This window comes from Dromiciops gliroides, chromosome 3 (assembly GCF_019393635.1).
Source record: "Dromiciops gliroides isolate mDroGli1 chromosome 3, mDroGli1.pri, whole genome shotgun sequence".
Taxonomy (NCBI): Eukaryota; Metazoa; Chordata; class Mammalia; order Microbiotheria; family Microbiotheriidae; genus Dromiciops; species Dromiciops gliroides.
The window spans coordinates 423154759-423167885 of NC_057863.1; the positions used below are offsets into that span (position 1 = coordinate 423154759).

Sequence of the window (13127 nt, forward strand, 5' to 3'; positions counted from 1 at the left end):
CCATCATCCTTCTTTATAAGATTTTAAAAACAAGTTTAGGAAATAATTTCTATAGAGCCATGGTGTCAGCAATGCTATTTGCCCCATCAATGTAGATATCGACCCATTTGTGGCTTTTCATCCTATGTGATTCCTAACCATGTGCTTCCAAAGGAACTTCATCAAGAATTTAACCAAAATGTTGGAGGCCTTTGTAAATGTCTTTTTAAAAAATAATTTATGGGGCAGCTAGGTGGCACAGTGGATAGATCACCGGCCCTGGATTCAGGAGTACCTGAGTTCGAATCCAGCCTCAGACACTTAACACTTACTAGCTGTGTGACCCTGGGCAAGTCACTTAATCCCAATTGCCTCACTAAAAAATAAAAAAATAGGGGCAGCTAGGTGGCGCAGTGGATAGAGCACCGGCCCTGGAGTCAGGAGTACCTGAGTTCAAATCCGGCCTCAGACACTTAACACTTACTAGCTGTGTGACCCTGGGCAAGTCACTTAACCCCAATTGCCTCACTAAAAAAACAAAAAAAAAAACCAAAAAAAATAAAAAATAAAAAAAAATTATATTTTTAACATTTTCTTTTTAAATTTTGAGTTTCAAATTCTGTCCCTTTTCCTTACCCTTTCCACATCCACGAAGAAGGCAAACAAAGTGATATCAATTATACATGTGAAATCATGGAAAACATACTTCCATATTAGCCATATTTCAAAAAAACAACAAAAAACAAAGCAAGAAAGTTATACTTCAATTTGCACTCTGATTTCATCCGTTCTCTCTCCAGAGATGGATAGCATGGAATTGTCTTGGATCATCATATTGATCATAGTAGTCAAGTCTTTCATAATTGATCATCTTTATAACATGGCTGTTGGTATGTACAATGATCTCCAAGTTCTATTCATTTCACTAGGCATCAGTTCAGGTAGGTCTTCCCATGATTTTTTCTGAAACTAGCACCCTTCACATTTCTTATAGCACAACAGTACTCCATCACAATCATATGCCAGAACCTGTTCATCCATTCCCCAATTAAGAAACATCCCCTCAATTTCTAATCCTTTCCCATCACAAAAAGAGCTGCTATAAATATTTTTTCACATATGAGTAATTTTCCTTTTTTCTTTGATCTCTCTGAGGTACAGACCTGGTAGTAGTATTGCTGGGTTAAATGATATGTACAATTTTATAATTCTTTGGGCGTAATTCCAAATTGTTCTCCAGAACAACTGGACTAGTTCATAACTCCACCAATGGTTAACTAGTATAGTTATTTTCCCTCTTCCTCTCCAGCATTTGTCATTTCTGACAGGTATGAAATAGTAACCCAAAGTTGCTTAATTTTAATGTAAATAGTAATTTAGAGCAGTTTTTCATATGACTGTAAATAGCTTTGATTTTTTTTCCTGAAAATTGCCTTTTAATATCCTTTGACTATTTATCAATTGGGGAATGGCTCTTATTTTTTATAAGTTTCCTATATATTTGAGAATGAAGCCATTATCAAAGAAACTTTCCATAAATTTTTATATCACTTCATTGCTTATGGTGCCTTTTAGCAAAAGGCAGTTTCCCTGATTATCTTTTTAAAATAGTTTTATTTTTGCTTTTGCTTTGTCTAAGATCATGATTACTATCCCTGCCTTTTTACTTCAGTTGAAACATAATAGATTCTTTTCCAGTCCTTTATTTTAACTCTGTGCATGTCTTTCTGTTTCAACTATTTCTCTTGTAAACAACATATTGTCAGATTCTGGTTTTAATCCATTCTATCTGCTTCTGTTTTATGGGTGAGTTCCTCCCAGTCCCATTCACAGTTATGATTATTAGCTGTGCAGTTCCCTCCATCCTATTTTCTTTTGTTTTATTCTTCTTTCTCTTTTTATCCTGTACCTCCTCAGAAGCCTGTTTTGCCTGACTCTTACCTCACTTAATCTGCCCTCTCTTTTATCATCCTCCCATATTTCTTATCCCCTTCTCCTCCCATTTCCTTGTTGAGTCAGTTAGATTTCTATACCCAACTGTGTATATGTACTCTTCCCTCTTTGAACCAATTTCCTTTTCTTTTTTTTTTCTTTTTTTTTTTAGTGAGGCAATTGGGGTTAAGTGACTTGCCCAGGGTCACACAGCTAGTAAGTGTTAAGTGTCTGAGGCCGGATTTGAACTTGGGTACTCCTGACTCCAGGTTCGGTGCTCTATCCACTGCACCACCTCACTGCCCCCGTCTTTGAACCAATTTCAATGAGAGTGAGGATCAAGCATTGCTCACCCCCAACCATTTTCCCCTCCATTGTAAAAGCTCTTCTTTGCATGCTTCTTTTATATGTGAAAATTTTCTCCATTCTACCTCTCTCTCCCCTTCTCCTACTGTATCCATCTTTCTCACTTTTTAATTTTTTTGAGGGGTGGGGGCGAGATCATCCCAAACCAACTGACTCATTCTCATGCACTTTGTCTATGTAAACTTCTTCTAACTGCCCAAATAATGACAAAGTTCTTAGGTATTGCAAGTATCATCCTCCCATATAGGAATATCAACAGTTTAAACATATTAAGTCCCTCATGATTTATCTTTCACATTTACCTTTTTATGCTTCTCTTAAGTTTTGTGTTTGTCAAATTTTCTATTCAGCTTTGGTTTTTTCATTAGGAATGCTTAAAGTCCTCTATTTCATTAAATATCTTTTTTTTCTGAATGATGACTCACTTTTGCTGGATACATTATTCTTAATTGTAATCATAGTTCCTTTGCTTTCTGGAATACAGTCACTTCTCAATTAACATAAGTAGATGTCCCCTTCCCCTTGCAGGACTCTGCATGGCCCTGCCTTATCTGTGGCTTTGTGGCCTATGGAACCCAAAAGAATTCAGTCTCTAAAGTGGAGGACCCCAGCACAGGGCTGCATCAGCACTACTGCCACTGCCACAGCCATAGCCAACAGTGCTGTTGCCACCACCTTCTTAGAAGCTGAGCTTGGACTGGCTTGGGGTCATGGCATACACCCACTGGCGAGTCAAATCTATGTAATACAAATTTATATAAAGCAAGAATTGTCTGTTCCTTAAAAGTAGAAGCTACTAAAACTTGTGTGATCCTGACCATGGCTCCATAATATTAGAATTATTTATTTATGGCTGCTTGCAATAATTTATCCTTTACTTAGGAGCTCTGAAATTGGCTACAATATTCCTGGAAGTTTTCCTTTGGGGAACTATTTCAGAAGGTGATCAGTGCATTCTTTCAATTTCTACTTCACCTTCTGATTTAAGATACTGTGGCCATTTTCCTTGATAATTTCTTGAAATATGATGTCTCTTTTTTTGATCATTACTTTTAGATAGTCCAATAATACTTAAATTATCTCTCCTCAATCGCTTTTCCAGGTCAGTAGTTTTTTCCAATGAAATTCTTCATAATTTCTTCTATTTTTTTCATTCTTTTGACTTGAATTGTTTCTTGATGTCTCATGAAGGCATTAGGTTAAACTCACCCAATTATAATTTTTAAGGAATTATTTTCTTCAGTGAGCTTTTGTACCTTTTTCCACTTGGTCAATTCTCCTTTTTAAGGAGTTATTTCTTCAGCCAATTTTCATGCATTTTTTAAACCATTAGGCCAATTCTGTTTTTTTAAGGTATTATTTTCTTTAGTATTCTTTGTCCTTCTTTTACCAAGCCATTAATTCTCTTTTCATAACTTTCTTGCATCACTCTCATTTCTTTTCCCAGTTTTTCCTCTACCACATCTCTTTCTTCAACTCTTCCGGCAATTCTTTTTGGGCTTGGGCCCAATTAGCATTTTCCTTTGAGACTTTGCATGTAGTTGTTTTCATATTGTTGAATTCTTCTACGTTTATATCTTAACCTTCCCTGCCACCATAGTAGCTTTTATGGTAGAATTTTTGTTTTGTTTTGTTTTTGTTTTTCCTGTTTGCTTATTTTTCCAGACTATTTCTTGACTTTGAACTATATGTTAAAGTTATGTTCTGTGGTCACTGCTATCCTGGTCTGCCCTTTAGTCTTTACCCAGGAAGAGCCCCTGGTTCCCTGCAGTCACAAGTCCTAGTGCTGCTCTTGACTTGTGAAACTAAGGCCAGGTCCTCTTTTTTTTTTTTTTTTAGTGAGTCAATTGGGGTTAAGTGACTTGCCCAGAGTCACACAGCTAGTAAGTGTCAAGTGTCTGAGGCCGGATTTGAAATCAGGTACTCCTGACTCCAGGGCCAGTGCTCTATCCACTGCACCACCTAGCTGCCCCGCCAGGTCCTCTTCAAGGTACTGAAACCACAAGCATTAGTGCTCCTTGCTGCATTGGAACAGAGGCCAGGGTCTCTACTCCCTTGTGACCAACCACAAGTGCTCCTCTGTATACTAGAATTGTAACCCAGAACTGCTTATGAGTAATAAAGTATCAATCAGCGCCATCTGTACCCAGTAGCAGCAAAAGGTAGTCTGTAATCTCTCTCTCTCTCTCTCTCTCTCTCTCTCTCTCTCTCTCTCTCTTGCGGGGCAATGGGGGTTAAGTGACTTGCCTAGGGTCACACAGCTAGTGTCAAGTGTCTGAGGCTAGATTTGAACTCAGGTACTCCTGAATCCAGGGCCAGTGCTCTATCCACTGAGCCACCTAGCTGCCCCGTCTGTAATCTCTTTCTAACCAGTTATACAATCCCTTTACTATCTGTGGTCTAAGAGATGCTGGAGTTGCTGCTGCTATTTCCTCCAAGGCCTGTGGTGGTGGTACTGCCACTGCATGTCTTCCAGGCAGGCCTCCACCCTGGAGTCACAGACCTCCCTGCCAACCTTCTAAGTTGTTTTAGGCTAGAAAAATTTGTCACCCCAACCTTTTGTTGGCTCTGCTACTCCAAAATTTGATTTGGGGAATGTTGGGAAAGTTCAACTGGGATGCTTCTTTTACTCTTCCATTTTGGACTCCTAAAAGTCTTTTAATATTTAGTAAGTAGTAGTAATACCCTCATCTGTTATCTCTCATTTACACTATAATACCAATCCATGTCCCTTTGTAGTCATACATGTTTTCTGATGATTATTTATATGAAACTTCTTAGGTACAAGTTATAATTGAAAATATGTTGTAGCCTACTTATAGCCACTAAATATAGATTAACTTCTAAGCAGTGATATCTGAGAAGTTAAAGATAATGATACATTTTCTTTCTTAAAGTGTTCTTTGGGCATTGAAAAAATACACTGGAAATTAAATTCACATTTATTTTAAAGGGAATTATATCAAGTACTATAGGGAGTCAATTGCACTTTTAGATAAAATCAAAGCTAACATAGACATCTTGATAACAGATATACAATTCCAGGTTATATCAACTACTCAACTTTAAAAGTGTACCTAAGTACCATATTTCTACATTTACCTAAAAACTATACCTTATATGCTTAAGTCCTTGTGATACATTTAAATTTCATTACAAGACTAAGAGGAACACTGAATACCTGATTTATTAAGAAGAATTCCCGTTGTGTATAGAAAGTTGTCTACTTTCAGAAACTGTTGTAGCACTGTAAGATAGCCCGTGACATTACTAATATGATGGCTGCTGGGAAGTTTAATTAAAGCCTTTGGAAACTGCACACTTGGTTGAGATTTGGCATCTGGAAAATAATTTTTTTATTTAGCAAACAACAAAATTAAGTAAACAAACCAGTGAATGAGGAATAAATGTAAAACAATGACATGAATTAGTGTTTGTACTATAAATCACTCTTTCTTCTCCAAAATTTATCTTCTTATTTGTAAAAATAGGAAAGCAATAACAAATGCCTTTTAAAAGGGAATAAAGAGATAATTTTTCCTAATTCCTAATCCCAACCGCATGTATCACTGCTTTCTGGAGTAAATAAAGGTAACTTGCAGTTTGGGAAAAACAATTTAGATTTTAAACATCACACCTGACTTGTACTTATGACCTGTAAACGATTACTGTCATGTCGGCTTTTGTAGTTATACCTTCCCAGAGTTTCAGGTCACTTCACTGTAGAAGCTTTATTCTTGTTTGGAAGCAGTCTGGTATAGTGAAGAGAGGGTTAGCCTTGAAATTAGAAATACCTAGTTTAAAGTCCTGTCTTTGACACACAATTTGTGTAACCATGGGTAAATCACTTAATTTTTGAGTGTCCCATGCAACTGGTAAAACTATAAGTAACAGAGAAGTCACCCATTTGTATTGGTGAAGGGAGGTGCCCAGATTGTGAGTTATTTCACACTGATATAAATCACAAGTCCAGACCCAAACAAATCCCTAAATCTACAAAAAATATACAGAAGATAGATAGATAGATAGATAGATAGATAGATAGATAGATAGATAGATAGATAGATAGATAGATAGATAGATAGATAGATGATATAGATAGATAGATAGATAGATAGATAGATAGATAGATAGATAGATAGATAGATAGATAGATAGATAGATAGATAGATAGATATAGATAGATAGATAGATAGATAGATAGATAGATAGATAGATAGATAGATAGATAGATAGATAGATAAATGAATGGAAAGGTAGGTATGTTGTTAGGTTAAATAGATGGATGGATGGATGGATGGATGGATGGATGGATGGATGGATGGATGGATGGATGATAGATGATAGATATACAAAAGATAGATGATAGATAGATAAATGATAGAGAATTCTCAAAGGCTATAAGCTACAGACAAAGGGACAATCTGCATGACAAACTGATCACTTGTTTCCACTCTGAATTCTCATCACTGATGAAATTCCAATTCCTGGCCCAACTATTTCCAAACTGAAAGTTACCTTCATTTCCTCCAGAAAGCACTAATATGTGCAGTTAAATTGAAGTGTAGTGAAAAAATAATTGAAAGAGACCCTAAAGGCTTTGGGTCTACCCATTTTAGCTAATCTAACTACATGTGTATTTGTATTGAAAAGCTGTGTATTTATCATGTCTATTTCTCACTTAATGACTAAGAAAGCAATAGGCATGTCACTTTTGGGGCTTACCTCACAAAGCAAAAACACATACCTTTAAGAATCCTGGATAGAAAGCTAAATAATCAGTATTAGTATATATGAATTTAAAAATGAAAATACTCATGCACTTCTTGATAACTCCTGGCCTGTATAGCTTACAACAATTTCAAAATTCAATTTAGAAATGGTCAGTTGTTTGGAACTAAGAACAAAGATTACCTTGGAAAACAGTGTTATACATGGGATTTAAGTTTTTAAGAAAGTACATAAAAGTCTATTTAACCAATAAATAGATAGACCAGTACTTAGCATTACTGTAGGACATAAGTACCATATACTATATTGTTTCTATTTGCAAATTCATTTAGATATATACTGTGGGACCCTAGGAACAGATCTCCTGTCAACATAGCCCCATCTCTTTCCAACTAAACTTAGCAGTGGAAAAAGAGGCTCTCCTGCATAAGCTACAACATAGGCATGGGATCCTGATGATGTATGGTCAGGAGAGAATGAAGAAGGGAAGAAAAGGAGGGTCATCAACAAGGAGGGTCTCCTATGCCTCTAGAAATGGTGGAGAGGGGGCATCTAACTACTTCAGTATCCAGTCAAAATCAATTGAGGGGACAAGGCATTCCTAAGTGAAGTGTTTTAAAGTCAGGATCTGCCTCTATTCAGAGGAAATAGGAGACAATTTACTTAGGGAAAAATAACTGGCTATTTGACATACAAAAGAATTATGAAAATAATTTTTAAAAGCTTCTAACTTTCCCACTGGACTCTACTGTGTGGCTGCCTTGCATACATAAGACACTCTTTTTAATCCCTTTGCCACCTTAGGAATGGAGCCAATTTCAACTAACCACTTAATATTTATTTCACATATGATAAAACGTATACTATCCTGAGAACAGAGATATTTTTTAATGAGCAAATGTCAGTAAATATGTCTAGTACTAGCTCTATCTATTCTGTTAGATGATTTCCTAGATCTAATTAACCTGGTTTATTAATAAAGAATTTTAATTACATAATAATAATCACTTTACATAATAGATTAAGGAGTGTTGTACTTACCAGATGATTTTCCAGTAACTAAAACAGTATCTTCAAATAGCCATATATTAGCTTGACTTTGAGGGAACAGTGAAAGTGTCACTGATGAATATACTGTGAAATATAACACATTTAGAATATTTTATTAAGTGTGAGAAAGCTGCAACAAATTTAGTTCTGTTCCAACAGCTCTGAAAAGTGTTGAACAGCCCAAATGTATAGGAAAGTCAGGCAACTGTACAGCGAGGAAAAACACGAATGCAAAATATAAAAGATGGAGGAAAAAGGAAGATTAAGATAAAATAAAGGAAAAAAACAGAGTAGACATTATGAGTATATCTACTAAAGGTTGGTAGTTTATTTGCTACGATAAATAAACTTATTCCAAAGTACTTAAGGCATGTTATATGAAATAAGACTTCCTCATGTGTAGTGGATAAGATACTAGATTTGGAACATGAAGACTGGTTTCAAACCAGTCTTAGACACTAATTAACTATGTGACCCTGGTCATTTCATTTAATCTCTCTGTACCTCGGAATATTTAACTATAAAATGATGGGATTGTAATGGATGCCCTCTAAGATCCAGGCAAAGCAAAGCCTAATGAGTTTTGCTTATAATAGCCCTTCAAATACTTGAGGAAGATATTATGCCCCACCTAATTCTTCCCTACCAGTTCTTTCAATCAATCTTTCCATGGCATTCATCATTCTGAATGCCCTACTTTAGATAATATCCAGATTGTCCAATATTCCTCCTAAAATGTGCCATTCAGAACAGAACATAATACTATTTTTCCTAACCCACAAAATATATACCAGCACTGTCACATCCCTCTGGATTCTATGCTGTTATTAATAAATCTTTATTAGGTAGGTACTACTATTATATCCATTTTACAGTTAAGGAAACTGAGGTAGGGGTTAAGTGATTTGCTCTGGGTCACACGTCTAGTAGGTATTTCAGTCTGAATTTTAACTAAGTTCTTCATGACTCCAGGTCAGCACTCTATCTAATGTACCATCTAGCTACCCAATTCATCCAAGTCACAGATATGTGGGGACAAACAAGATTCCTAAAGTCCTTCCCCCAAGTTGACTTTAACCCTTTATTTGGGATAATTCGATCAGTTCTGCTTTAATTTAGCCTACATATTTGGTTTATTCACAAGGAAGGCTCAGGAAATTTTATGTAATATTCTGCTTAAAGCCAGATATACCATGTCTCTGGCATTTCATTGACAAGCCTAGCATTCTTGTCAAAAGTGGAAATAATATTAATCATAACTGAACTATCCTTGATCACAGATTTAGAACACAGATTAAGAACTATAAGGAACTTCTAAGTAATCAAATCTAATCCCATTATTTCACAGATGAGGAAATGAAGTCCCAGAGAGGTTATGTTACTTGTCCAGGATCACACAGTGAAAAAGTGTCTGAAGTGGGATTAAAGGAACTCCTGATTCTAAGCTCAGCCCTCTATCTACTATCCCAAGATATTGGCTCCTTAGGGGTCACATAAAAGATTTTTAGTCTATAATACACAAATTTATCAGTTAATTATATGTAATTATATAGTGGAATTTCCTAATTATTTGAATTTAATTAGTCATATCTCAAAAAAAAACCCAACTCTATGATAGTTATAGTCAATGTGAAGGGAAGTCCTACACAGTTTTTGAGTCTTAAAACAGTTTCTGGTATGGTATAACTTAGAATCTTAGAGAGTTCCCTACAACACTGAGAAGGTAAGTAACTAGTATCCAGAATCACACGGTTGATATATATCAGAGGTATAAATCCATGGTTTCTTGGTCCTGAGGTTGGCTGTCTTTTATATCACAATTACTCATAAGCAATCAAAAACAATATATAATTACACCCAACATTGTGCAGCATAGACAAGAAATACTTAAGGCATTTAGAGCAGGAAGAAATAGATCCATATGGGTTGGAGCACTTAGAGAAAATTTGATAAAGAGGTGCATGAACAAGTCCTTGAAGAATGAGAAGAAATATTTACACAGGTTAAGGAGAACTGGACAGCATTTATACACGTTTTAAACAATTTTATCAATGACTTAGACCATGCATGCCAATAAAGAGGAATTTACCATTTACTGCCCCAAAATGGACAATTTACTTCAATATGCACTTTCTTGTAAATAGCATGTACATCTAGAAGCTTTTTTACATGAGTTTTATTGAAAGCTTTTTTTAAGGCTTTTCAAAATAGTATTTAAATAAAACCATAATACAGGGCAAAAATACCTCTTGTTTTTCTTTAGACTGGCATTCAGTCTTGATTTATTTAGGTTAATTTTGTGGAGTTATATTCATTCAAAAAGAATAAGATAGATTTTCAAAGACGAGGAAAGAGTTAATTAGTAATATTCTTAAAAGGCTTACTTGGCATTCTTCTGGTCTTCCAAGGTAATGGTGTTAGCAGGTAGCCATCTTTGTAAGCTGTGATAGTCAAGCTGACACCTAATTTATAGGGAACTTTTATTAACACTGCTCCATTGTTTCCAGTTACAGTAGAATTTGTCTTTGTGTAATTCACATACACTTCTACAACTGCTTGGCGTAAGTACTGACGACTGATAATATCATTCACATGGACTTTCAGTAAAAACAGAGATACTAAAAGGAAAAAAAGAAGTCAGATATTAGTATTGAAGTATGTTACATGCTAGAATATGGGTTGTAAGATACTATCCAAAATCATTCGTTGTACATTAGTATAGAAAATTAATTTGTGAAATATGAAATATTTGCTCCTGTTTCTTACTATCCTATATATATGTATATATGTACATATATATAAATACACATGTATATTTCTTTTAACCTAACAAAAATATTTGTCTAAAGTGGAATCTCTTTTCAAATGGGAAGAAAAAAATATGGAGAGAATTATATTTTCTCTCCCAAAACATCCAATTTTACATTTCAATGAACTTCATAAAATTGAGCCAAGTTAATTCCTATTCTTGCCAACAAGAAATAGGGTATGCTTCCATAGAAGCTCATTCATTTATGTTTGTGGCCTTTAAAGTACTAAATTGATAATATTCTTCATAAGATCAAAAGGAATTTTCTGGTACTTAGTGTAAGAAATATATGGCTGTACTTGCCTATAATACAAAAGTACATAAAAATAAGCACTTACTAATGCCAACAAAAATGTGTTAAAGTGATTTAAATATTTGGAGAGATGAAGGTTATAGCCTTAATTCTTTTTGAATTTTCATCAGTATCACCTCTATAGTCTACATTACTGTTTTGGATAGTAATTCCTCTAATTTTCAGACTAATGAAAAGAATCGGCATAGTTCCTTCAAACTTACTGGTTCACATCTTTGCTAGGACAGGAGATAATTGAGTTGCTGTTTGTTAAAAATTTTGTTAAACAATGATCTGATTTGTGTCAATAAGTTTTAATAAAAATTTGTCAGCAGGGATTTCCTTGGTTAGGGTAGACAATGAATTGCTAGGTTATATAATGATATTAATGAAAAAAATTATTGCAAGTGGAAATTGGTTAGATTACTCATAAAGACATCACTATGATATTGAAGCGGCATAGGAGAGCTGTTCTTAATATGAGGTTCATGAGCTTTTTAAAAAATTTCATGACTGTTTCAGCATGACTGGTTTCCCTTGTAAGCTGATGGATTTTACTTTATGCATTTAAAAACATTGTTCTGAAAAGATGTCTATAAACTAGACTACCAAAGTGGTCCCCAACAAACAAACAAAAAAAAAGATTAATAACTCTTGGTATAAGAGGAGCACTGCCCTTTATCAGAAGACCATCTATTATATTCCTAAATTAGGATATTAAAATTGGAGCCAATTCAAGCAGAAATAAAGCTTTAATCTTCATTATTAAAACTAAACTGTATATAACCTATATCAGATTGCTTGCTGTCTTGGGGAAGGGTGAGGGAGGGGAAGGAGGGAGAAAAATTTGGAACTAGAAATCATAAAAACAAATGCTGAAAACTATCTACATGTAACTAGAAAATAATAAAATTATTTTATGATAAAAAAGACTAAATTGTATCTAGGTTTCTAAATCTACTGAGTCGCAGGAACTCTAATTCAACACTATTATGGACAATTTCAATAATTAATAGTGCTTTCTGGCTCAAAGGGAGTAATAACTCCAGGAAAATCATTCTTTTTCAACATGCATCTTAGCACCATGGCTAAACATGCTTTCTTTTTAACTAGGGGAAAAAAGATTTTCACATTATTTAAAAAACACTTTATAAGCCATAATTACATGAAAATAAGATTCAGGGGTTATTTAATACCTTGATACTTGAAGAGCTGTCAAGTGGAAGAAGGCTAGACTTCTGTTCGGCCCCAGAGGGACAGAACCAGGTGAAAGTTGTAAAGAGGCAAATTTAGACTCAGTAAGAAAAAAACCTTAAAAATAGACCTGTCTGAAAGTAGACTGTAATGCCTGGAGAAGTAGGGGGTTTCTCTTTCTTTGGAGGTCTTCAAGCAGGAGCTGTATGATCTCTGATGGGGTATTCTATAGTGAGGGTTCCTTCTTAAATGGACTAGCTAGCTGTTGAGGTCCCTTCCAATTCTCCAATTCTCTGATTCTGTAAACACAAGAGTTGATTTTATCCTGACTACTTATATTACAAGATCCCACATTCATCCATCACCTTACAAAGCATTTTCAACGCAAAAACTCTTTGAGGTGGGTGGTATAAGCACCATCATTCCAATTTATGGAGAGTTCAGGAAGTTGAATCTCATGTAAGATCTTGATGAGTAGATATTGTTTCATTCATTATACTTAAATTCTTAGCCTAGCACAGTAGGAGGCACATAGTAGGTGCTCAATAAATACATCTTGATTGATTATATACACCTCATAACTGGCAAACCAGGACTTTAGCTCATTTTGCAATAAAATTCACTGTTCTTAGCCTTATGCTATGCTGTCCCCCCACCACCACCACCATGGTGATGGTGCAAGAGTGAACTAACCTTTTTTTCCCCCCTTTAAAACTATAAGATAAACAAATTACTGACAATCATAACCAATGAAAACCCTGCTGGTAAGTTTTT

The 13127-nt window shown here is 35.0% G+C and overlaps 1 protein-coding gene across 2 annotated transcripts in view; it reads right to left on the bottom strand.

Annotated features, from left to right (window-relative positions):
- The window catches only part of FAM171B (family with sequence similarity 171 member B), an 84616-nt gene that overhangs the window by 13372 nt on the left and 58117 nt on the right, over positions 1-13127 (bottom strand). For both annotated transcript variants that reach the window (XM_043995043.1, XM_043995042.1), the window contains exons 2-4: positions 10443-10676; positions 8050-8142; positions 5459-5617 (exon numbers count right to left, since the gene is read on the bottom strand). In XM_043995043.1, coding sequence (XP_043850978.1) covers positions 5459-5617; positions 8050-8142; positions 10443-10676 — 486 coding nt within the window. The remainder of the gene's footprint in view (positions 1-5458; positions 5618-8049; positions 8143-10442; positions 10677-13127) is intronic.